The sequence below is a fragment of the Bubalus bubalis genome, chromosome 4 (assembly GCF_019923935.1).
Source record: "Bubalus bubalis isolate 160015118507 breed Murrah chromosome 4, NDDB_SH_1, whole genome shotgun sequence".
NCBI classification, from domain to species: Eukaryota; Metazoa; Chordata; class Mammalia; order Artiodactyla; family Bovidae; genus Bubalus; species Bubalus bubalis.
The window spans coordinates 5,998,262-6,022,328 of NC_059160.1; the positions used below are offsets into that span (position 1 = coordinate 5,998,262).

A 24,067-nucleotide genomic window follows, 5' to 3' on the forward strand; every position below is an offset into this window, starting at 1 on the left:
AGCCAAGAGGAGCCTGGCAGGCTATAGCCTATAGGGTCATAGATGAGACCCGCCTGAAGCGACAGCACACACGTGATATATATCTATGTAGGCGTAGACTGTAAGGTATGATAAGCAATATAACAGAGCTTCTAACAGTGATCAGCTCTCTGAGGTAGACATTCTTAATTATAATATTCGGTTCAGTTCAGTCACTCAGTCGTGTCCGACTCTTTGTAACCCCATGGACTGCAGCACACCAGGCCTCCCTGTCCATCATCAACTCCCGGAGTTCACTCAAACTCATGTCCATCGAGTCGGTGATGCCATCCAGCCATCTCATCCTCTGTCGTCCCCTTCTCCTCCCACCTTCCGTCTTTCCCAGCATCAGGGTCTTTTCAAATGAGTCAGTTCTTCACATCAGGTGGCCAAAGTATTGGAGTTTCAGCTTCAACAACAGTCCTTCCAATGAACACTCAGGACTGATTTCCTTTAGGATAAACTGGTTGGATCTCCTTGCAGTCCAAGGGACTCTCAAAAGTCTTCTCCAACACCAGTACTAAATATTCACAGTGAGGCCCTGCTGCCCCTGCCTACCAGCCACCCGAATGTGCCTGTTTTGTGGCCTACCAGATGCAACTTCCATGTTCATTTACTTTGAAGCACAGTCTTCTGTGCATGAAGACTCCAGGAAATGACAGTTGGTATGGGTGAGTCATGTGTGGCAGATTGAGGCTGAGTGTTCCCGCTGCAGACTGTATAGAGGTAGAACACTTCCATTGTTCAGAGGGTTTTGTCCCTTCTTGCATGGAATAACCCAGGCAAACTCTGGGAGATGGTGAGGGACAGGATGGCCTGGCATGCTTCAGTCCACGGGGTCGCAAAGTGTCAGACAGGACTGAGCGACAGAAGAAGTATGGTATAAACTCAGTTTTTAACTTCTATTTTGTTTCCTGGTATTTTTTTCTCTAATGTGCAATAAACCTTTTCAGGACCAATAACCTTTTTGATATTTATTTTTATTTATTTGTCTGTGTCATGTCTTAGTTGTGGCACCTTTTGCTGCAAGGACTCTATAGTTATGGCACTCAGGCTGAGTTGAAGCACATGGGATCTAAGTTCCCCAGCCAGGGATCAAACCTGAGTCCTCTGCGGACTCCAAGGATCCAAGGCGGATTCTTAACCACTGGACAACCAGCGAAGTCTCAATAAAGCCTTTTTTAAGTCCACATTTAACTTAAAATTAATTTCTAGGGACTTCCCTGGTGGTCCAGTGGCTAAGACTCTGAACTTCTAGTACAGGGGGCTAGGGTTCAATCCCTGATCGGGGAACTATTAAATAGATTCCACATGCCACAACTAAATCAAAACAACAACAAAACAAGATTCCACCTGCTGCAACTAACACCAGGCACAGCCAAATTAATTAACTAAATATTTAAAATAACTAAATTAACTAAATACTTATATTATTACTATATTTATATTTATACTAAATATAACTAAATTAACTCAATATTTAAAAATAATAATAAAAGTTCCATATTCTCATTTCTCAGGATTTTGCAACTGAAACTTCTACAAAATGTTTGTCGATGTGTGCCTTTCACCATGGGGGCCAAAGAGGCATCTTCACCACAAATCAATCATTCAGAAGCATCACATGAACTTTAAAAGTCAGCAATTATTTTAAGACTGCCTCAGAATGAATGAATATGTGAGGTTGCAGAGATGAACTGACGTAACAGTCTATAAATCATGACTCTTCATTTAGATCAAATGATTTTTTTCTTACATTTGTTTCACTCATTTTTCTAATTCCAAGTTTTCTTGTGCTCCTTTCACTGTTAAAGTGCTGGCTCTCCTGGCTGAGAAATTATTTCATTGTGGATGCTATATTGTACCAAAGTCATTAATTGCTTCCATTTTTGGCTTCCAATTCATGCAATCAAAATTAAGGTTTTGGAAAGTTCAGTCTCTCCAAGGTTCCAAACTAACATTATTGTGAATGCTACTCAGCTAAATTTAGTTTAACGGTTGAACACTGAAGGCATTTTTGTTTTTTTTTTTTTGCAATGGTCAGTCAGTCAGTTCAGTCGCTCAGTCGTGTCCGACTCTTTGCGACCCCATGAATCGCAGCATGCCAGGCCTCCCTGTCCATCACCAACTCCCGGAGTTCAATCAAACTCACGTCCATCGAGTCGGTGATGCCATCCAGCCATCTCATCCTCTGTCGTCCCCTTCTCCTCCTGCCCCCAATCCCTCCCAGCATCAGAGTCTTTTCCAATGAGTCAACTCTTTATAATGAGGTGGCCAAAGTACTGGAGTTTCAGCTTTAGCATCATTCCTTCCAAGGAAATCCCAGGGCTGATCTCCTTCAGAATGGACTGGTTGGATCTCCTTGCAGTCCAAGGGACTCTCAAGAGTCTTCTCCAACACCACAGTTCAAATGCATCAATTCTTCAGTGCTCAGCTTTCTTCACAGTCCAACTCTCACATCCATACATGACCACTGGAAAAACCATAGCCTTGACTAGATGGACCTTTGTTGGCAAAGTAATGTCTCTGCTTTTGAATATGCTATCTAGGTTGGTCATAACTTTCTTTCCAAGGAGTAAGCGTCTTTTAATTTCATGGCTGCAATCACCATTTGCAGTGATATTGGAACCCAAAAAAATAAAGCCTGACACTGTTTCCACTGTTTCCCCTGCAATGGTAATATTCGTATAAAGTTCAATAGGTACTGCATAGATGAACTAACATTCTTACTAAATTAAGAACACCATGGGACTTTCCTGGTGGTCCAGTGGTTAAGAATCCATGCTTCCCCTGCAGGGGGCATGGGTTCAATCCCTGGCAGGGGAACTACGATCCCAAATCCCCCATGGCCAAAAATAAAACCTGAAAAAGAAACCAAAAAACCCATGAAGCAGAAACACACCTGGAATTGGATGTAATTATTACATCCAAACAAACTGTAAAATTGTATCAGTCGAATTAGATATCATAGTTGCCAAAATTTACAAATACTTCTTCACACAGTGTTTGAACTGCAAAATTTTTGAGACACAGCTGATGTGAGACAGAAAAAAGTATTCCAGTATGGCTATGTTGCGCTTAGTCGCTCGGTAATGTCCAACTCTGCAACTCCACGGACTGTAGCTCGCCAGGCTCCTCTGTCTGCAGGGGTTCTCCAGGCAAGAATGCTGGAGTGGGTGACCAGGCCCTTCTCCAGGGGATCTTCCCAACCTAGGAATGGAACTCAGGTCTCCCGCGCTGCAGGCGGATTTTTTTACCGTCCGAGCCACCAGGGAAGCCCTCCAGCATGGCAGTAACCTTTTTTTCCCTATAACATGTTTCTCGACTATGTCAATGAAAAAATTAAAGAAATGGAAATGTTTATTCTAGCCAAATATTATAATCTGGGAAGCAGTCTTTCAGAGAGCTGTGAGGACTGACTTGCCTGTTAAGAGTTCAAAAGGTCAGTATGGTAACTTTCTGAGACAGAGTGCTATACATTGGCCATGGAGGTGGTGGTAGTGCAGTCCTTAAGTTGTGTTTGACTCTTTGTGACCCCACGGACTGTAGCCTGCCAGGCTCCTCTGTCCGTGGGATTCCCCAGGCAAGAATACTGTAGTGGTTAGCCATTTCCTTCTCCAGGGATCTTCCCAAACCAGGTATCAAGCCTCGGTCTCCTGCATTACAGTGGATTCTTTACTGACTGACCTACGGGTGTGTTTTAAGTTTTTGAGACAAAGTGCTATGGTTTAGCCACTAGGTTGTGTCTGACTCTTAAAACCCCATGGGCTGTAGATTGCCAGGCTCCTCTGTCCATGGGATTTTCCAGGCAAGAAAACTGGAGTGGGTCTCCATTTCCTTCTCCAAAAGTGCTATACATTAAATGATACATTATCAACAGTCTACACAATCCAGATCCACGTGTACAAAACAAGTAGTGGGTTGTGGGTCCCTGTGGCCGCTTGTAAGGTTAAGAAGGAAGCTTATCTCCTAAGGAGTAGAGATCCTTGATAAGATTAGAAAGGTTATCTTCCAAGGAGGTTTGGTTAGTGCACAGTTTCTGTCTTGCCATAAAATGTGAATTTTATTTCATCATCACCAACTGGAATTTGGAAGTTTGAGCTTTTGCACAACAACTTAAGTGTTCTAGTCCCATTGAAACAAGTCCTCTAAACTGGTGCATTTTGTTCAAAATCAGCTTAAAAATTTTAATCAAGATATTCACCAACTGAAGCACACACACACAAAATCTTCTACAATAAAATGTTGTGGTTAGTGAAAAAAAAAAAAAATCTTTGCCTTTGCACTTTCCTGGAGAAGGAAATGGCAACCCACTCCAATATTCTTGCCTGGAGCATCCCACGGAGAGAGGAGCCTGGTGGGTTGCCGTCTACTCCGTCGCACAGAGTCGGACACGACTAAAGCGACTTAGCAGCAACAGCACTTTCCAGCAAATTACAATTACTGAAAAGTTGAAAAGGGGGAAACAATACAAAGCATTTCTAAGAAGGATTAAAAAAAAGACTTCCAGTTTTATCTGAATAAATTCATATTCTTAAACCAAATGTAAGGAAACTGAGACAGGTCACTGTTTGGCTGCACCTAAAATCTGGTGACGCGTTCAAAAGAACGAGAGATTCCCCGCCCCCCGCCTCCGTGGGTCTGCGAGTCACCAAGGCCGGATCGGTGCCGTTCGGAGAAGCTGCTCTGCCCCGCAAGTATCTCTGAGCCTCCGTTTCCCCTTTCGGTGCAGTCTAAAGCCCCAGCCAGTTTCGACCACAGCCTCACTTCCGGCATCCGCCCAGACAGCCTCGGGCTAAACGAGAAGACACCGCCCCCACACCATCCGCGCGTGCGCACACGCCGGCAGCCCCCCACCCCCCGAGCCACAAAGGCTCCGCCCCCGCGCGCTCACGCACGCGCACTTCTCGGGAGGCCCCGCCCTCCCCCCGGGCGGCCCCGTCCCCTGGGTTGCCCCGGCGGCCCTTCCGCCAGCCCGGCGCCTGGGCTTGTGGGCGGGGCTTGCGGGCGCGACGGGCGGGGGCGGCGGGGTAACCCGGAGGAGGGCGGGGCTTGTGGGCCTCGGCGGGCGGGGCTTGCGGGCTGAGTCCGGAGGGCCGGGCCCGCGGGCTCCGCGGCCGCGCTGGGCTTCTGGCGCTGGCGGAGGCGCCATGCAGGCCGACCTGACGCCGGAGCGCAGCAGCCGGGTCCTGACGCCAGAGCCGGAACCGGACCCGGGCTCAGAGTCGGTCCTCGATCCTGAGCAGGATGCGCGGGCGGCTCTGGCCGAGTTCGCGGCGCTGCACGGCCCGGCGCTGCGTGCGTCGGGAGTCCCAGAGCGGTACTGGGGCCGCCTCCTGCACAAGCTGGAGCACGAGGTGCGGGTCGGGGCACCGCGCGGGGAGGCCCGGGGTGCAGAGCGGGCCCGGGGCGCCCCCGGGAAAGCCGGGGTGCGGGCCCTCGCGGCGCGCACGCAGCGTCCCGAGCGCGCCGCCGGGGTGGGTGGCTCTGGACTTTTCTACCTGGGAGGGTGTGGTCAGCGGGCCGGCTCCGGGCCGAGAACTGCTCGGGTGGGACGGCCAGGGTCCCCCCTCCCGGAGGACTCGAGAGGCTAGGGGAGCGCGCTGGGGGAAGTTGGCGGCGTGGAGATGGGAGGGAACGCGCGTTCCCGGGCGGGCTTGGGTGAGACGCGCACGGGGAGAGTCGGGGGCCGGCGTGGATGGACGACGCAGGAGATGCACGGATCCGGAGATTTGAGCTTGGCTTGATCCCCAAACGCCTTAAACTTTCACTTCCGTGGCGGTTTGGGGCCTAAGAGCGGCGGCCGGACCCTCTACCTGTGGCCCCGGTCTTGCCAACACTTGGGGCTAGGCCAGGGCTGCGGCGAGAACTGGAACTAAAATGAACTTTGGCTTCCGTTGTGCGTGCCAGGCCCTGGGCTGCGTCCTCCACAATCCGAGCCCAAAGCAGCCCTGTGAGGATTAGGATCCATCACCCCTTTCCTGCAGTTGAGAAGACTGAGGCTCGGAGAGAGGAAGTGACCCTCCTAAGGTCTGTCCGACCTCAGAACTAAAAGCTTTCTTCATAGAATTCTATCGTGTTCCTTCATTTGATTTGAGCCCCAGCTCACTGTCATCTTGCTGATTAAGGAAAACTGAGGCTGTGGGAGGCAGAGACGGCATCTAAACAAAAATGAAAAGAGCTCGGAGACTACTCGGGCAGTCCAGACTCCACGCTTCCAGTGCAGGGGGCAGGGGTTCAATCCCACAACCGAAAATTTAAAAAAAAAAAAAAAATTCTTTTTAAGAGCCCGGATGCTTCGAGGGTCTCCGTTGTAGGGACAGCTCCTTTCTGTTGGCCTGTGCTCTAGCCTCTACCTCCGAAGGGTCTCTCCAGGGTCCTAGCTGAGGGGTCAGCCCTGGGTTTTGGTGGTTTGCCCAGATGCTGAAGCCAGAGCACATTCACGGGCCCCTGTTGGGACCTTCTGAGCTGGAGCCAGGCCCTTTCCGGGCTGCTTCCTGGGTCAAGACAGACTGAGCCGTGCAAGTGGTGAATTGGGACCCCAGAGGCAGCTAGGTGAACCCCACCCTCTCAGCCAGACTCTGGATTTCTGACATGGGGAAGGGAGGTTGGACCAAGTACCTTCCTGTTCAAAACAAGGGTAGGTGCCATAAAAAAGATACAGTGTTATTGGCACCTGCCTTTTGTAACAGTGAATTTCTTTCCCCCTCAAGCCCACCCTCCATTTGCCAGCATTTCCCAAGCACTTGCCCTAGTCCCACGCCTCTGCGGTGCAGGAGGGGACCGCAGCAGTTTGGTAGGATAAAATGGTCTTCTGGTGCTGGGTGAATGGATCACGAGGTGGAAACACCCCAGCCCTGGCCCTGCCAGCCTCCGTGGGTAGTGAAGTCGCTCGTGCAAGTCACTTGCCCTCTGGGCAGCAAAGTCACTCATGTGCGTCACTTGCCAGTCTTGAGTCCAAGTCCAGGAAACATGGCCCAAGCTCCCACGGTCTTGGTGGAGTCTGGGTGCAGAGGTGTGCCCGGCATGTAGTCACTGGAGTGTAATGTCCCCTCCATCCTGGCCACCGTTGCTCTGCTCAGGGGCACCCAGTACTTTTCCATGGCCCTCCCTTGCTGGGGTGACGGGCAGACCTGTGAGTCACCACTTTGCCAGACCCAGACCTGCAGCCCTCGTTCTGACAGACCTGCTGCTGGGGGCCCAGGTGTGGGGGAGGATGTTTGCTGGCAGAACACGCACCTGCTGACCGAGGAGGGGGGGCCCCTCCTGCCCGCCCTGGCTTTGAAACCAGGGGGAGTGTTTTGAAATAAATTTCAGCTCTTTCTGGCCGGGAACTTCCCGGCTGCAAAACCACTCCCCTCCCCTACCTCAGTAGGGACTCCTCCAGACCCTCTGTGAAGGGATGGTGGTCACAGGGATGGTGTCACAGCTGGGAGAGGGCAGGCCCTACACTGCCCCCTCCCCCTTGTCAGGTTTGGGCGTGGAGGGATGGAGATTTGGGGTTCTGGGTTGGACTCCAGCCTCTGAGCTGTTCTCTTCTAAACTTCAAACCAGAGAAAGGGTTGTGGCTTCCCCCGCCTCCAGGCTTTCTGGGGGGCTGGGGGTTCAAGACTCCATCCCAGAAAGTGCCCTAGCTCCCCTGGGATGCACCTGACCGGCTCCACAACCCTTCCTGCCCCAGCTACTCTGCCTGGAGTCCTCACACCACCACCTGATGGCCTTCCTGGGACTTTCCTGGTGACCCCGTGTCTTAAGACTTCCTGCTCCCAATGCAGGGGGCCCAGGTTTGATCCCTGGTCAGAGAACTAGAGCCCAGAGTCTGCAACTATAAGATTCCACATCAGAGACCTGGAGCAGCCAAATCAGTTAATCTTCTGCTTCCTTCACCACTCACTTCAGAGGACGGCGCCCCTGCAGGGGTTATCTTGGCCTCTCAGATGGCCCCTTCTGGCTCTCTGTCGTCAGCTCCCAGGGTGGTCATGCGTCACTCATCCTCACACCCCCAAGTGCCTGTCCTGCCCAGCATATCAGCGCTGCTCGTGCCTGAATGGATGGCTGATTGCCAGCTGCTGAGATGAGTGTCTTCTTTTTAGTGGAGTCAAGGGAAATACATTTTAGGGGCAGCTGGTCTTTGTTGAGTCCCTCTGTGCGCAGTTTGATTTGCTGTGTTGCTCTCAGCTCCCCTGGAAGGTGGCTGATGTCCCTTCGCTGCTGAGAGACTAGGCTCAGAAGTGTCATGGTGGCAAGTGCTTATAGAGAAGCTTTTATGCTCTCCGTGTGTGTTAATCAGCTAACCCTCCCAACAAGTCACAGGTAGATCCTAATATTCCCATTGTATGGATGGGGAAACTGAGGCATGGAATGGCTCAGTGACCTGCCAACTTGTGGCAGACACAGGGTCTTGAGTGTGGCCATGTGGAGACCAACTGGCTTGCCCCCTTCACCAGCTGCAAGTGGCTTGCGGTTGCCAGGGAAACAAGGAAACCCAGACCCTTTCCTTTTGTCCCATCGTGGCCCAGGACCCCAGGAGACCAGCCCCAGGCCCTGCTTGATGCAGACCTGGGCAGGTGTGGCTGCAGGGCGCTCTTGAGCACCGCACCCCCCCACCCCCTCGCCCCTGTTTCCTTCCGAATCTCTTCCGCTGCCCTGGCGTCCGGTTGGTGGTTCTGGTGAGAACAAAGCTGAGCTGAAGTCCCTGGCCCGCCACGATCCTGCCTCTTCCAGGCATTGTGAGCAGAGCCGCCCCCTCCACCTTCTGGGCCGCGTTTTCCCTGTGAAGCAGGAGCCCAGACTGGCTGCCACTGGGAGGTGTACGCGGGCGGTCCCTCCCCCAGGCGCGGGTCCCACAGGCTGGGGCACCCCGATAACGGTGCCCGTGTTGGCGGGGGAGGTGAGGACCTTGTTCCCACTGATTGGGAACCTGTCTCCTGGGTGTAAGATGAGCAGCTGGACAGTAAAGAGGCCCTGTCCTCCTCGGGGCTCAGTTCATCCCAGAGGCCAGGGTGTGGCGGAAGGAATGGGGCAGGAACGGGGTGTCCTGCCAACGCCCCCCTGCCTCTGGCCCCCAGGTTTTCGATGCTGGGGAGATGTTCGGGATCATGCAGGTGGAGGAAGCCGAAGAGGAGGAGAGTGAGGACGAGGCGGCCCAGGAAGCGCGCAAGAAGCCCAACCCCGGCGGCGAGCTCTGCTACAAGGTCATCGTGACCAACGAGAACGGGCTCCAGGCGGCCGACCCCAACAGGTAAGGAGCCGAGGGCGGGACCCTCTCATCCGAGCCACGGCTCCCTCTTGAAGGATGTCACCCCGGCCATCGCCCCCGGGAGAAGCAGTTCTTGCGGGCGCTCTTGCTCCTCCGGGCCAGGCCACTGGCCACTTAAGCTGGCCTGAGACGAGGTGCGTGGCGGCTGCCGTGTTTCCAGCTGGACTTCAGGGCCCTATTGGCCCCGACACTGATGATGTTCCTTGTTCGCCGTGTTTCGTACCGTCTGCAGAGTGGCCTCCCCCCAGGTGCCTCTTAACCCGTCCCAGCGGTCCCACTGACCACATGTGGCGAGGTCCCATCTTGCTAGTGAGGACCCTGTGGGAACGGGCTCACCCAGGATCGCACAGCTGGTCACAGGTGTGGGTGTCATCCCAGGGCCGTCTTAACTCGTGAGCCTGGGCTTTTCCAGGGACCCACCCTCCCAGCCCCCGGGCCTCCCCACTGGTCTTGCTGAATCTGGTCTCTGTGTAGGAGCCCTGAACTTCACATCAGTGAATGTGAGCAGCGTGGCCTAGTTGATTCCTCGAGTTGGGACTCGGGGTTGGGGGGGCAGAGGTGAGCCTGGGCCTTGCACGGGGCCCCAGGGCAGAAAGGCCAGGGCTAGGACTGGATCCCAGGCTTCCTGCCTTCCAGGGGCCAGAGGGACTGTCCTCGGCCAGGACAGGAGTAACTTTATTGAAACCCTGGGCAGGGTGGTGGGGGAGGAACTCGCCAGCACCTGCGGGTCCCTGGGCATCTGTGTCCGTAGCTCTTCCTGCTTTCCCAGCTCCTTCACTGGCCCCTGGTAGGGTGGGAGGGGCCACACACGTAATTAGAGCAGCCGGGCATCACCACCCACGTGTTCTCTTTCTCAGAAACTCATTAAGTTCAGTACAGCAGACCTGTGCGTGTGCCCACTCCATTCCCACCTGTGCCGGCCGTGGAACTCAGGCCCAGCGGCCTCCTCAAGGGGCTCCCTGCCTCCCTGCCCCCTCCACTCACACCAGCAGGCAGGTCTGGGGACGGACGGGCATGGTGTTGAGGTTGGGAGCACAGCTCCGGGCCCTGTCTGCCTTCGGACCTTTGTGAGTCTCTCCCAGTGGTCAGGCCCAGCCTCTGTCCGTTCCCACACCCACCGTGTCTGGCAGCCCCTGTGTGTGTCTGCCCGGGTCACCCCCCAGGTGCTCCTGGTTCCATGCACGAGGGCAGAAGTAAGTCTTCGTTTGTTTCAGGATGTGCTAACAGAAAGTGTGAGCACAGCGAGCTGGCCCCCGACCGCAGGACTGGAGTCTTTGCTGTTCCTTTTGCTTTAGTGGGGTGGGGGGACCAGAGCTGCATCCCCAGCAGGCAGAACCCTGTGCATTGGGGAGTCCACGTCCAGCCAGGCTGGGGTGGTGTCGGGCAGCCTGACTGGTGGGCTGGGGGCAGGCAGGGCCTCGGGCCTACAGGGGAACTCCTCGCCCTCCAACAAGGTGGTGTGGGAGCCACGTAGCCGGCCCAGGAGACTCGACTGGGTGGGCTTCCTGTCTGGACACATGAGGACTTGAAGTCTCTCCCGCACAAGGCCTTGGCACCTCCTGAGCAATGCCCAGAGGTCCCGGGTGAGCACAAGCAAGTGAACTCTGAGTGGGGCTTCTTTGCGCATCGGCCTGCAGGTAGCAAGGTGGGGGGCATGGCCCGCTTTCTAGCAGCTCAGAATCTAGCCAAGGACACTTGATGTTCACCGTGATCACTGTAATAGTCAATCCCTCAACGCACGAGGACCCGAGGGAGGCGGCCGGCTGTTTGTCTCATTTGTTCCTCACGGCAGCCCCACGACAGGGTGGGTAGGGATGTGTTGCCCTGTTTGAGAAACTGAAAGAGGGGTGGGAGTTTCCCAGAATGAAACAGCGGGCAGAGCCAGACCCCCACCCAGGCCCGGTGCCGGGTCCAGGCCACAGCCCCGGCCTCTTCCTTGAGGGGCTGCCCTTCTGCTGGCCCTCGCCCAGCCCCCTTTCTTGCCTGCCCATGTGGTAGCCTCACCCACCCCCCTGTGGCCTGTGCCCGCAGCATCTTCCTCATCGACCACGCCTGGACGTGCCGCGTGACGCACGCCCGCCAGCAGCTGCAGCAGGTGCCGGGGCTCCTGCACCGCATGGCCAACCTGATGGGCGTTGAGTTCCACGGCGAGCTGCCCAGCGCCGAGGCCGTGGACCTGGTGCTAGAGGAAATGTGGAAGTTCAACCAGACCTACCAGCTGGCCCACGGGGTGAGCGGGCAGCCGGGCCCCAGGGGAGGCAGATGGGCCTGCGCCACCTCATGCTATCGGGGCTGGCGGGAGATGGTCCCCTGACCCCACAAGTGAGCAGACTCCCCTTCTCGTGGCCAGTGGGAGCTGCCCTGGTTCCCTGCGACTTCATCGTGGGCCTGTTACTCTTCACCCTGGGCCAGCCAGTGCTGGAGACCCAGGTATCCATGTGGCCTTGGACACAGCCTTGTCCCAGAGCCCTAGACGTGAGCCCAGTGACCTGGCTGTCTCTTTCCCAGTGCCTGCTGGTTCCAGCACACTCTTAAATACACTTAGTAATTTCTTCCTGCCTTCAGGAGTAGAGTGCAGTCCCTTCAGCATGCTCTGAGGCTTACATCACTCCCCAGCACACCCCCAGACCCACCTTCATGCACCAGCCCCCTACTACTTTCAGCCTGGGAAAAGACAAAAGTTGTTTCTCATGATCACAGCTGTCACCTCCTCCAGGAAGCCTTCCCTGGACTCCCCGTCCTCCCCCTGGCGCGCACACAAAACCAAGCACCCCCATGTGGCTGCTAGGCTAAGTGCCTGCTTTACACGTACCTTTACCCCACCCGTGATCACACAGCAGTCCCCTGGCCCAACAGCCTTGTGTTCAGGGGGCTGGAGGCATGCCTGGTAGGTGTCCCAGGCCCTGAGAGTCGAGTGTAGACGGGCTGGCGGCCGGTGTTCGGGTCGTGAACGCCGGGAAAGGTGCGGGGACTGGAGGACCTGTGGGTGAGGGTGGTGTGTGCTCCACCCGCAGACGGCCGAGGAGAAAGTGCCCGTGTGGTACATCATGGACGAGTTCGGGTCGCGCATCCAGCATGCGGACGTGCCCAGCTTCGCCACCGCCCCCTTCTTCTACATGCCCCAGCAGGTGGCCTACACGCTGCTGTGGCCCCTGCGGGACCTGGACACGGGCGGTAAGTGGGGCCCCGCCACCCCCCGAGGAAGGGCCGGCCGCTCTCCTACCGCCCCGCTGACAGCCCACGTGTCCTGGTGCAGAGGAGGTGACCCGGGACTTTGCCTACGGAGAGGCCGACCCGCTGATCCGGAGGTGCATGCTGCTGCCCTGGGCCCCCACCAACCTGCTGGACCTCAGTTCCTCCACGCCCGAGCCGCCCGCCGAGCACTACCAGGTGGGACCTTGGCCCTGACCCCCTGGGCCTGTTTGCCCGGTGGCTTCTGGAACGTCCTCCACCAGGTCACCAAATATGGCCAAGCCGCAGCTGGCTGCCGTGGGTGGTAGAGAGGAGTCTGGGAGTGTCTGCGAGACAAGGGGCTCAGAGCTCGGCAAGTGAACATGAGCTGCGTGTGGCCACACCGCTTGGCATCAGCTCAGCCCAGAGCCCAGGGTTGCAATGCTGGGAACTGTCCTTCCGGAGGGTGGGGTGGAGCTGGTGGACGGCGGGGGGCATGCAATACTGCTGCTCCTCATTATGGGGTGGGAGCCGTGCAGCTGGGCTGTGAATCCCGGCTCGGGACCATTCCCTTGTCTCCTGACACCTCCCTCACCAGGGGTGTGAGGACACTGTTTACACACGGCATGGTATGTTTTCATGGTGCACAGTAGGCCCACAAATGGTCATCACGAGCATCGTAGCTGCAGATTACAGTCCGTTGTCTGGGACCCACTCAGAGGGTCAGGCTGGTGGGCAGTTCATGAAGGGCCCGGTCCGTGGGGCAGGCCAGCATAGGGAGCCAGGGTTGGTACAGCCGGGGGCGGGGCGGCAAGTGGAGCCGGTGGGAGCAGAACCAGGCAGAGCTGAGCGGGAATTAACACCCCAGCCCCTTCTCCTCCTCCCCGCCTCTCATCTCCAGCCACTGCTTCTCATCCGCTAGTCCCAGTGAGAAACCGAGGGATGCACGAGCCTCTGCTTAGCACTTTATGGGCATGCTCAACTATAACCCTTACAGTAGGATCTCTAGTCCTGTTGTATCTTGTGTAATGGGGGTGAGGAAACTGATGCACAGAGAAATTAAGTAACTTGTCAAAGGCCACACGGCTGGCCGAAGAGCTGGAGTCCACACCCAGAGGGGCCTGGTGACTTGTGGGCCGAGGCTCTAGCCTTTCCGCAGCATGTTGACGTTTCTCTGCCCCGCACCAGTCCTTCAGATGCTCACCGAGCACCCCAGAGGATGGTGAAAGGAGGAAACGAGCCAACCCCGCGTTGACGAGTGGGCAGCGTGCCTGGTGTTAGCTGTCCTGTGCTTCTCTGACCGGGAGGCCTGGGCCGGCGTGCTGGGCCTGTTGGCACTTTTCCCTGTGAATTTAAGCCAGTGGTGATTGAGCCCTGTCAGAAACCCAGTGATCACCCTTCTTAATTCAGAGGTGTATTTCAGAGCCTCGTAGAGTGCCTGCAGTTAGTAGGTGCTTATTAAACACTTGAATGAGTGCATGAACGCAGAGGCGTGGTTGATGAGTGGCTTAGAGACAAAGACTTCCTGGTCTTGAGGTTGTTAAAGGAATGTAAATTGAAATCAGTAATTTGGGGGGGTTAGGGGGAATGCCCCCCACTGGCCCAAGAAGAGGAGAAGAGTTCAGACACTGGTTTTCTTAAACATCCTGGTGATTTGTGACCCATTTGGGTCAGGCCTGTGCTCTGGGCCCTGGGGTTGCCCGTGTTAGTCAGCTAGTGCCAGATAACAGTTTGTTCCGAAACATAGCTGCTCAGAGCGGCAGACGTTTGCTATGTCTTGCTTTCTGTGGAAAGGAGGTGGGGAGCAGCTCAGCTGGGCGTTTCTGGCCCTGGCTCGCGCGTGAGCACAGTCAGGCTGTCATCTGAGGCTTGGTCAGGCTGAGGACCAGCCCCCACGTGGCACACTCAGGTCTGTGAAGGCGGCGCTGGCTGTGGCTGGGGGGCCTCTTGAGCGTCCTTGGGACATGGAGGCTGACACTCTGGGAGGAAGTGATCGGAGGGGAGACGGGAGGAGGCCACAGGTCCTTTCACGGGTTTGCAGACTCCGCTTCTTCCCGTGGGTTATAAACACATCATTCAGCCCAGCCGGCGCTCAAGGGGACATGTGTTATTAACTCTGCCATTTGAAAGGAATGTCAGAAAGTATGTGAACAGGTTTTAAACCACCACGCCGCTTAACCCTCAGAGCCTCCCCCTCCTGGACAGGCCCAGCACCTTCTGGGCTGCCTGTGACTTGGAAGAGGCGTTTAGAAGCGACAAGAAGGTTGAGAGCAGTATCTACACTGTTCTTTTGACACTGAACAAGCTGTTCAGGACCTGAGGGACCTCGAGCCCCAGAATTCTGGGGCAGGAGTGATCAGAGGGCTCTGGGCACCCCAGCACCCGTGGGGCTCTACCTGAGCCCAGGTGTGCCCCCCGGGATCACAGAAGCCTGGTGTGCAGCGGGGAGGAGGCCTGTGCTCAATTGCTCCCTTTCTTGAAGGTCTGTTTCTACCTCCTGCGTTTCCTTTCTAGGCCATACTGGAGGAGAACAAGGAGAAGCTGCCCCTGGCCATCAGCCCTGCAGGGTACCCCTGCGACCACGTCTTCAAGTGCGTAGCCCGCCCACACCCCCAGACTGTGACGAGACTTCTCCTCGCTGCCTTTCCTCACGCACTCCCCAGACTCCTGGGACATCCCCCATGCAGGCTGCCGCCTCTGGGCAGCACAGCAGTGACGGGATCTCCAGGGGTGGGGTCTCAGGGTCACAGAGAGACGCCTGAGAAGGGAGGGTGAGCCGGGAGCCAGCCCATGCTGGGCACCCAGACGGCCAGGAGGGGTCGCTCCCAGATGTCTGCAGCTGTGGACTGGCAGCTTACGTCAGGCCAGGTAGGCCTGCGAGCCCAGGGTGAAAGTAGACAGTCTATTTTACAGGCGAGGAAGTGGAGGTGCAGAGGGATGCCCCCACAGATAACAGAGCCACCTTGGGGCAGCATGGCCTCCGTCTCCAGGGGGTCCCCTCCGTCTGGCTGCCCAAACCTCCTCACTCTGTCCCTTCCTCCCAGGCCCTGGGGGTTTCCTCCTGTCTGGCCATCCTCCCCTTCCCCGAGGCCACCGCCCAACACCCCTCCGCTTCCTCTGGTCGGAGGCTGCACCGAGGCCCCGTAGCCTCGTCCCCAGCGATGACTGGCCATGAGCTAGATGCCTCTTGCTGGCCATGCCTCTCTCCCCACGCCTGGATCACTGTCCAGGTGGGGTCCTGTCTCCCTCCCGCCCTCACTTGCAGCCCCGTCACTTTCAAAGTGTAACCACATCTACCGCCCCTGGCAGACACGCACCCAGGCCTCCCCATCCTCTCCCCTGCCCAGGGCCAGGGCTGGTGCCAGCATGGAATGAGGCCCAGGGGCGCCGGCTCGCTTCTCTGAGGGCACCCCTCTTTAAGTGTGTCTGCCCGCCCTGTTTGCATGTGGGAGGAACAAGCCCGGGTCGGTGAAACACTGGGGTTGTCCTGTTTCATCCTCAGGATGAACATGAGGCAGTGGGCCCTGGGGTCCCATCTCACAAGTGGGGGATCCGGGGTTGCCAGGGTCCGAGGGCCCCACCACTGGATGGATGTGCAGACAGTGTGACCGCAGTCCCTCCCCCGCAGGGTCTACACGGACATCCAGCAGGTGCTCAGCCACCTCACCCACCCGCGCTTCACCTTCACCCAGAGCGAGGCGGAAGCCGATGTCCTCTACAACTTCTCGCACTTCAAGGACTACAGGTGAGCCACCTCCCAGCCCAGGGGCCCGCCCACCCGCCCCCGGAAGCCACCGCCTCCCCTGACCCGTGGCGCCTGCCTGGGCCCCGCAGGAGGCTGAGCCAGGAGAGGCCCAACGTGCTGCTGAACCAGTTCCCCTGCGAGAACCTGCTAACAGTGAAGGACTGCCTGGCCTCCATCGCGCGCCGGGCAGGCGGCCCCGAGGGCCCAGCCTGGCTGCCCCGCACCTTCAACCTGCGTACAGAGCTGCCCCAGTTCATCAGCTACTTCCAGCAGCGGGAGAGGCGGTGAGCTCCCCCGTGCGCCCCACTAGCTGAGACCCACCCCCCACCACCAACGCCCGGCAGGCTCCTGTGGCCCCCATCTCTGACCACCCTGTTCCCCTCCGCCTGGCCCGCCCCATGGCCGAGTACCTGCCACGTGCCTGTTATGGGGCTCAACGGCCCTTCCACCTAGAAGGCAGCTCCCTTGGCCTCAGCCAACTGCTGGCTCCCAAAGTCCAGCCTCTGAGGTCTCCTCTGGGACCCCTCCCTCGGCCCCCTCTGCAGCCGCAGTCCTGGGGAACGCAGCCTAGCCAACTTCTCTGCTCCCAGGGGCGAGGACAACCACTGGATCTGCAAGCCCTGGAACCTGGCCCGCAGCCTGGACACCCACATCACCAAGAACCTGCACAGCATCGTCCGGCACCGCGAGAGCTCCCCCAAGGTGGGGCCTTGGGGCGCTGGGAGGTGGGGAGGAGGCCTGCTCTCGAGGGCCAGCGAGGGTGGGTCCTGGTGGCAGCGTCGTTGCTCAGCTGGGAGGAGTCGCTGCTCGCTGCCCTTGCCATCAGGGAGGGGGCCCCCCAGGGACCACCCACAGGAGGGAGGTGGCCGGGCCAGGGAGCCCCGCAGGGCCCTGGGTGGAGGTGCTGTAGTGACGGGGGGCCAGCAGTAGGGGAGGTGAAGGACACAGGTTCTGCTCCTGGACAGACAGAGCCCTGAGAGAGACAAGTCACCAGATGACTGCTAGGGAGGTTCCCAGCCCTGGGATGGGGAGCCGGTGGACTTCGGCTGAGAATTTGTTTCCAGTTTTCAAAGCCTAAAAATCCATGGTATCTTTTCTCTCAACTAACAATGAAGAGAAAGAGCTTGTTGCAGTTTAGACACAGGTGTGAAAAGACAGGGAGATGCAGAGTACGGGGGGCAGGTACCAAGTTGGGGGCCCTCGAGCCCGGGGTTGGGGGGAGGTAGGCTCAAGAGCATGACCGCGCTCGGGTGTCCCTGGGCGTGAGCTGCAGCTGGGAAGCGGGGCTGCTCCATCCTGGCCGCCACGAGAGGAGCACCCGCAAGCCTGCTCCCGTCCTCAGGTTGTGTCCAAGTACATCGAGAGTCCCGTCTTGTTTCTCCGGGAAGACGTGGGGAGGGTCAAGTTCGACATCCGCTACATCCTGCTGCTGCGGTCGGTGAAGCCCCTGAGGTTGTTTGTCTACGATGTGTTCTGGCTGCGGTTCTCCAACCGGTAATGAAGGCTGGGTGGCAGGTGGGCGGCTGGGCCAGGGATTGGGGGGAGCTGGGCTGGGGATTGGGGGGGTGCCTCTTTTACTCTGGATGAGAACGCCCGTACCGGGGCTCCTTCTCCAGCAGGTACCCCACTGAGCCCATTTCTGGTAACCGGCAGTAACCCTCCCCAAGTCAACACCCCTCGTGTGACAGGCCCCCACCCCTGCACACCCTGTCGATGTTTAGGGGCTCACGGGGGTCTAGTGGTGAGCCCACAGGGGCCGTGGGACCACCCTGCCCGCTCTCACCAGGGGGAGAACGGATACTCGGCCAGGGGGCTCCGAGCGCCTGCCTGCCTACCCCGCTGGGACCAGCCGCGCTCAGGACCCACTTGAGTGTCCTTCTGCTCGTTCTGCAGGCCCTTTGCCCTCAACGACCTGGACGACTATGAGAAGCATTTCACTGTCATGAACTATGACCCGGAAGTGGTGCTGAAGCAGGTGAGCCCTGGCGGGGCCTGGGGAGCCGGGTCCCTGTGGAAGCTGGTGCAGACAGGACCCCATGCCCGCCAGCGTGTCTTCGGACCGGCTGTGTACTGGTCCGGGGAGCTGCCCTGTGGGACCCGCATCTCCTCCCACCGCTGCCCCCAGCGCTCGGAGGGGCACACGACGCTCAGCTTAGGTCGAGATAACGGGGCCCTGAGGCTTCCCTGGTTCTTGTTGCACGGCCCCCAGGGCGGGTGGCTGCTGCTGGCCTGTGACCCCGCCTGGACCCTCTGTCTTCCCCGGGCTGCCTGGGTGCCTCGAGCAACAGGCCCTGGGGGCAAAGCTTCTTTGAGATGAGGGCATCAACCCCCAGCTGGCCTGCGGAGCACCTGGGGTCAGTGAGGGAGGCTGCACTGGGCAGAGGAGGGCCCAGCTCCCGGTGGAGGAAGAGAGCCTGGAGGGGTGTTGGTCCTGACTGTTCAGGGCAGATGGGAGGTAGGGCACAGCCGCTCTCCACCCTGCTCCGTACCGCCCTGCCGTGGCCCTGTGGTCCCCACTTCCAGAAAGCAGCTGCTCCTGAGCATGGGGCTATTACTTCCCAGGCACATGGTGATGCATTAGTAAACTGAACTCTGTGTATGTGTGTGAGTCACTTCATTATGTCCCTCGCTTTGTGATACACTCCCCCTGCCCACCACCCCCCGGTCTCTCCATGGAATTTTCCAGGCGAGAATACTGGAGTGGGTTGCCATGACCCAGGGATCAAACCGAGGTCTCCTGTATCACAGGCAGATTCTTTACATTCTGAGCCAGCAGGGAAGCCCTGAGCTGTGCTGGACACTCACTGTTTCGTGTGTGAGATATTGTCTGGGGGGCCCTGTGCTGTCAGAGGGGCCAGGCCATGTGCCCACCCAGCAGGGCTGCTGCTGCATGTTCCTCCTCTTGTCCAGGGCTGTGTTGGCACCTGGTCCCTAGGACCTGGACCCCTGGGATATAACTGAGGTTGTTTCTGAGGCCTGAGCGCCTTCCCTCTGTGGAGCAGGCATCATCCTGAGGGTCACGTCTCCTCTGATGCCCCCGCATGGGGGATGCGTGTCCAGCAGGGTGTGGATGCTGGGCTTACTTAGGGAGCCTGTCCTGGTCCTCTGTGGGATGAACCTGAGCTGACGACCAGCGTGCTCAGGTGTGTGCTGGCTGCAGTCTTGGCCTGAGAAGCCCTTGCCATCTGCAGGCACTTTGAGCCGTTGCTGAGGTCAGACATGGGCCCTGCAGGGTCAGGTCCGAGTTCTGCTTCCAGTGACCATTCTGAGAGGGACATGGTGACCCATTGGCCAGCCCTTTCGGTATTCACTGCCTCACTGGAACCTCACAGCCACCTGGAAAGCAGGGCGAGGAGCACTGTCCCATTTTATAGATGGAAACACTGAGACCTTGGGAAGTAAATGTGTCCAGAGCTCAGACCCCATCTCCTGCCCCCGATTGTGCCGGCAGGGATGGAGCTGGAGAGGCTATAGGCACCTTCCTGGGGCCCCAGCGAGTGTCAGCTCTGTGTGAAGGCAGGGCAGGCCAGGCCTCTCTCGTCCCTGCCCAGAGGAGGCCCCGGGCAGAGTGTGACAGGTCCTGTGTCTGTTGTAGGTACACTACAACGAGTTCATCCCGGAGTTTGAGAAGCAGTACCCAGAATTCCCCTGGAAGAGCGTCCAGGTGAGTGCTGGCCAAGCTCGAGGGGCCAGGGCTTGCCTCGTGGGCCACGTCGGGCACTTGGGAGCCCTTCGCCTCTTCTTGGTGGTCCTGCTCCTCCACCAGAGGGGGAGGGTATGGGCGAGACCCCCCTTCTCCCCTCTGGCCCTAGTGGGGTGTCACGAGGGCTCCTTGGGGAGGGGAGGAGCCTGGCAGCGTCTTCAGGACCACCCTTGGAACAGACGCGGGCTCTGTGCATCCCAGGAATTGCACACTTTGGGGGACACAGGCTGGTCCCCCTATCCTGGAGTCAGCATCTCAGATCCTGTGCTCCCGGGCCTGGAGCAGCAGGAGCCGTGGCAGCTCTGAGGTGGGGGTACACAGGTCTGCAGGGAGTGGGTACCAGGTGAGAGGGCAGCGAGAGGCAGGCAGAGGTGGCTGCAGCCACGTCGTGAAGGACGTCGGAGGAGGTGACGTGGCCGCTTGGAGACCAGGGCTCAGGAAGGGCTGCTCTGAGGGGCTGGTCCCAGCGTCAGCCTGCAGGCCCCCTGACCCTGTCTCCCCCTCCCCCGGCCCCCAGGCTGAAATCTTCCAGGCCTTCACGGAGCTGTTCCAGGTGGCGTGTGCCAGGCCGCCCCCGCTGGGCCTCTGTGACTACCCCTCATCCCGGGCCGTGTACGCGGTTGACCTCATGTTGAAGTGGGACAGTCGTCCCGATGGTGAGGGGGCTCCCCAACCCCACCCCCATTTACCCAGAGCTGATCCTCCAGCCGCCACGCCAGCCCCCCAGGGACAGAGAGAGGGCGCTGTTGCCTCGGCCTGGTCCGCGCTGTCCCATGCCCCTTTTCTCTGATTAGCCCGGAGACCTGGATCAGAGGAGGCCCACCCTGAGGGTCCGCAGCCTGCAGGGCAGAGCACAAGGAGGAAAGGGAAGCGGGTGGCCGTGGTGTCAGGAGAGGGCTCATGAGGAAAGGCGCCCTGCATGCGAGGAGAGGGGGCCCAGGGTCCCACTGAATCAGGCATCTGAGCGGGGTGTGGTGGCTCGTGGCACTCCCGGGGTTGGAGGCAGCCCCAGTCTTCCCCCTGCCAGAGCAGGCTTCAGGCCAGGCCTCCCGGAGAAGCCTGCGGCCCCCAGCACCCCCGTCCCAGGCCCCTGCTCCTCGGAGTAAGACAGGCCATGCTTCTGTGCCACCAGGGAAGCGGGTGATGCAGCCGCAGATCCTGGAGGTGAACTTCAACCCGGACTGTGAGCGAGCCTGCAGGTACCACCCGAGCTTCTTCAACGACATTTTCAGCACCTTGTTCCTGGATGAGCCCGACGGCTGCCCCGTCACCCGCCTCCTCTAGGCACCGCTGGCCCTCCTGCGAGGGCTTGTGGGTGGATTCCAGCCTCAGTTCTCGGAGCTGCTTCTGCAAAGTGCCCCCCCACCCCCCTGTGAGCCATCGTCCCAGCCTCCCACCCTGGGGCTCGGGGGCCCCCCTCCGCTCGGTCAGGCCCCAGCCCACACGCCCCTCTCCAGCGTCTGTGCAATGGTCCGTATCAGCTCAGCCAAGGGCTTTATCTGAGAGAGCTTGGTCCCTGGGGTGTGCTTCCAGAGGTGTTTGTGAAAGGGGTTCCGGGGAGCATGATAAGGTGTTCTCAGGAAGGAGATTCCCCAGGAGTACTCGTGGGAACCCAGATGCTAACAGGAGACTGGCTGTTACCACGCTCCACCCCAGACCCTGGGACAGGCGTCCCCAGATCACCCCAGGGAGCTGGCTTCTCAGAGCCAAACTTCTTGCCCCCAGAGTCGAACCTTCACCAGCAAAACCTCCCTTGAGGCTCCAGGGCGGGAGGCCACTGCCCTTGGCTGCTGTTGCCATTCCATCCAGGCCCATGGACAGGCTACAGTGTGGTGCCAGGCCCTCCCAGCCCACTGGGCCCCACAGGGGTCCTCCTCTCATCTGAGGTTGGCTGGGACACTCTGGTGAGGGGGCTCGGGGACAGGCGGACAGCAGACACCAGGCGGTGGATGGCTGAGAAAGACAATTCCAGGGAGAACTCGGTGTTTCGGTCAGAGGCCGCCTTCTACCAGCCAGAGTCAAAAAGTGGGATTTTTGTTACTTTTTCATTTATGGGAAGAAAACGCAGAATTCTTGTTCTTCATTATGTTTCTGGAATTTTGAGTCCATTTGCAGCATAGTTTGTATAGCCACAGTGTACCCAGGCCCAGCTCACCAGACGGTGGGTCCGACTTCTGTAGGGGAGCTGCCTGCAGAGCTTTCGTGTGTGTGTGTGTGTGTGTGTGTGTGTGTGTGTGTGTGTTGGGGGGGGGCGGTGCTTGTTTCACTCTGAAGCCAAGAGTGATCCTTGTAGCAGAACTGGACTTGACCGTGCTGCCCGCCTCTGTCTGCCGGGGCGTGTCTGTCCGTCCTGTCTGTTACCCGCAAGTTCAGCCTATGTCCCGGGGAAGCATCCCTCCCTCCAGCCGAGCAGAGGTTAGAGGGCAGGATGCCTCGTCTCTGGTCTTCCCCGCAGAGAGCTGCCGTGTCCTGTCCGCTCCTGACTCGATTTGCAGTAAAGCCCGCCTTCTGTGCCTCCGCCTCCCTTTTCTCTTCGGGGCCCTGGAGCCACAGGCCTGCCTGATCTGTCAGTTGTTTCCCGCTGGGTGTCGAAGAAAACCAGAGTACCAGGAGGAGGGCTTTGAGAAGGGGCTTCCCCGGTGGCGCAGTGGGGAAGAGCTGCCTGCCAGTGCTGGAGGAACGGGAGACACAGGTTCGATCCCTGGGTCAGGAAGATCCCCTGGAGGAGGAAGTGGCAACCTGCTCCACTCTTATTGCCTGGGAGATCCCATAGACAGAGAACCCTGCTGGGCTACAGTCCGTGGGGTCACAGAGTCAGACATGATTGAGTATACACAAACATCCTTTGAAAAACAGAAGTAATGAGGTGGTGTTTAGGTCTCCAAGTCCCCGTCAGTCTGTTTGGGCTTGGGTGCTTTAAACAACTGAAATCTCGGTTCTGCAGGTTGGGGTGGCCTAAGGTCAAGGGGACCCTCTTCCTGATTCCGTCAGCTGTCTTCTCACTGTGTCCTCATGTGATGGATGAGGGAGGTTTCTGGGGTCTCTTAAAAGGGCTCTAATCCCATTCGTGGGGACCCCACCCTCATGACCTAGTCACCTCCCAAAGGCCCCACCAACCAACCTCTCACTGGGGGTTACAATTTCAACATGAATTGGAGAGTATATAAATATTGAGGCTGTAGCAGTTCCTGACCCAAAGCTTGATTTCCTAGTAGTTCAGTTGCTAAGTCGTGTCCAACATGGACTTCAGCATACCAGGCTCCCCTGTCCTTCATCATCTCCCAGAGTTTGCTCAAATTCACATCCATTGAGTCACTGATGCTATCTAACCATCTCATCCTCTGCTGTCCCCTTCTCCTGCCCTCAATCTTTCCCAGCATCAGAACCTTTTCTAGTGAGTTGGCTCTTTGCATCAGGTGGCCAAAGTATTGGCGCTTCAGCTTCAACATCAGTCCTAGCAGTGAATATTCATGACTGATTTCCTTTAGGATTGACTGGGTTGATCTTGCAGTCCAAAGGACTCTCAGGAGTCTTCTCCAGCACCAGGATTTTTCAGCGTTCAGCCTTCTTTACAGTCCCAGCGCTGGTTCCATTTCAGAGCAGACCAGGGAGGGACCATTGTGGAGCTGAGGCCTGTCTCTGTCATGACCAACACCTGGGAACCTGGGTCCTCATGTGAGCCCTGAATCCTGGCTCCAGCACTTAAACCTGGGGGTCTTGGGGATGGAATTCCCCCCTGCCTGTCCCCGCATCCTGGGGTGGGGGTGATGGGAGACCCAACTCCCACAGGGCAGCAGGGGATGGTCATGGGTGCTGTCAGCCAGCACAGGGGCAGCCCCAGTGGGTTTTGGAAGTTAAAACATGAAGGCAGAGGCCCCGGAACCCAGGCCAGGGGCCTTCCTGTGCCCCTCAGGTCGAGTGCTCACACCACGTTGTTTATCAGACGCCTCACGGGGTAGTGATCGCTCCTGCTCGCTCCCAGTTAGAACCCGGCGTGGAGGTAGGGGCTCCAGTAGGAGCCTGTGTCCAAGGCTCTGCCAGCCTCACTCCAAACAGGTGTCAGGAGAGGTCATGGGTCGCCCGATTCAAGGTTAGGGTGACACCTCCCACGTCTGGGTGAGCCGAGCCAGGGAGGGGTTACCCTCTGCCTACCCATCCCCTCCCTGGTGAG

General features: G+C 58.0%; 1 protein-coding gene across 3 annotated transcripts; it reads left to right on the forward strand.

The window, feature by feature from the left end:
• The first annotated feature begins 5,071 nt into the window (after positions 1-5,071).
• On the forward strand, positions 5,072-22,409 carry TTLL12 (tubulin tyrosine ligase like 12). 3 transcript variants are annotated; one of them, XM_044940802.2, is made up of 14 exons: positions 5,072-5,375; positions 9,087-9,259; positions 11,309-11,507; positions 12,292-12,451; positions 12,534-12,667; positions 14,963-15,039; positions 16,077-16,193; positions 16,283-16,477; positions 16,739-16,895; positions 17,536-17,687; positions 18,087-18,168; positions 19,789-19,857; positions 20,414-20,552; positions 20,763-20,815. In XM_044940802.2, exons 1-14 carry the CDS (start codon positions 5,169-5,171, stop codon positions 20,798-20,800), a joined length of 1,899 nt encoding a protein of 632 aa, XP_044796737.1. In that variant the 5' UTR covers positions 5,072-5,168; the 3' UTR covers positions 20,801-20,815. The 3 variants fall into 3 exon arrangements, with proteins under 3 accessions (XP_044796737.1, XP_044796736.1, XP_025138516.2); XM_044940801.2 differs by lacking the exon at positions 20,763-20,815 and adding an exon at positions 21,029-22,409 and having other exon boundaries at positions 5,074-5,375; XM_025282731.3 differs by lacking the exon at positions 20,763-20,815 and adding an exon at positions 21,029-22,409 and having other exon boundaries at positions 5,075-5,375; positions 16,784-16,895.
• Positions 22,410-24,067: the final 1,658 nt, after the last annotated feature.

Coding starts and splice junctions, on each gene's coding strand:
- TTLL12 (XM_044940801.2), top strand. CDS start 5,169: ATGCAGGCCGACCTGACGCCGGAGCGCAGCAGCCGGGTCCTGACGCCA. Junction 16,896..17,535: donor ACCGCGAGAGCTCCCCCAAG/GTGGGGCCTTGG, acceptor TCCCGTCCTCAG/GTTGTGTCCAAGTACATCGA. Junction 17,688..18,086: donor TGGCTGCGGTTCTCCAACCG/GTAATGAAGGCT, acceptor CTCGTTCTGCAG/GCCCTTTGCCCTCAACGACC.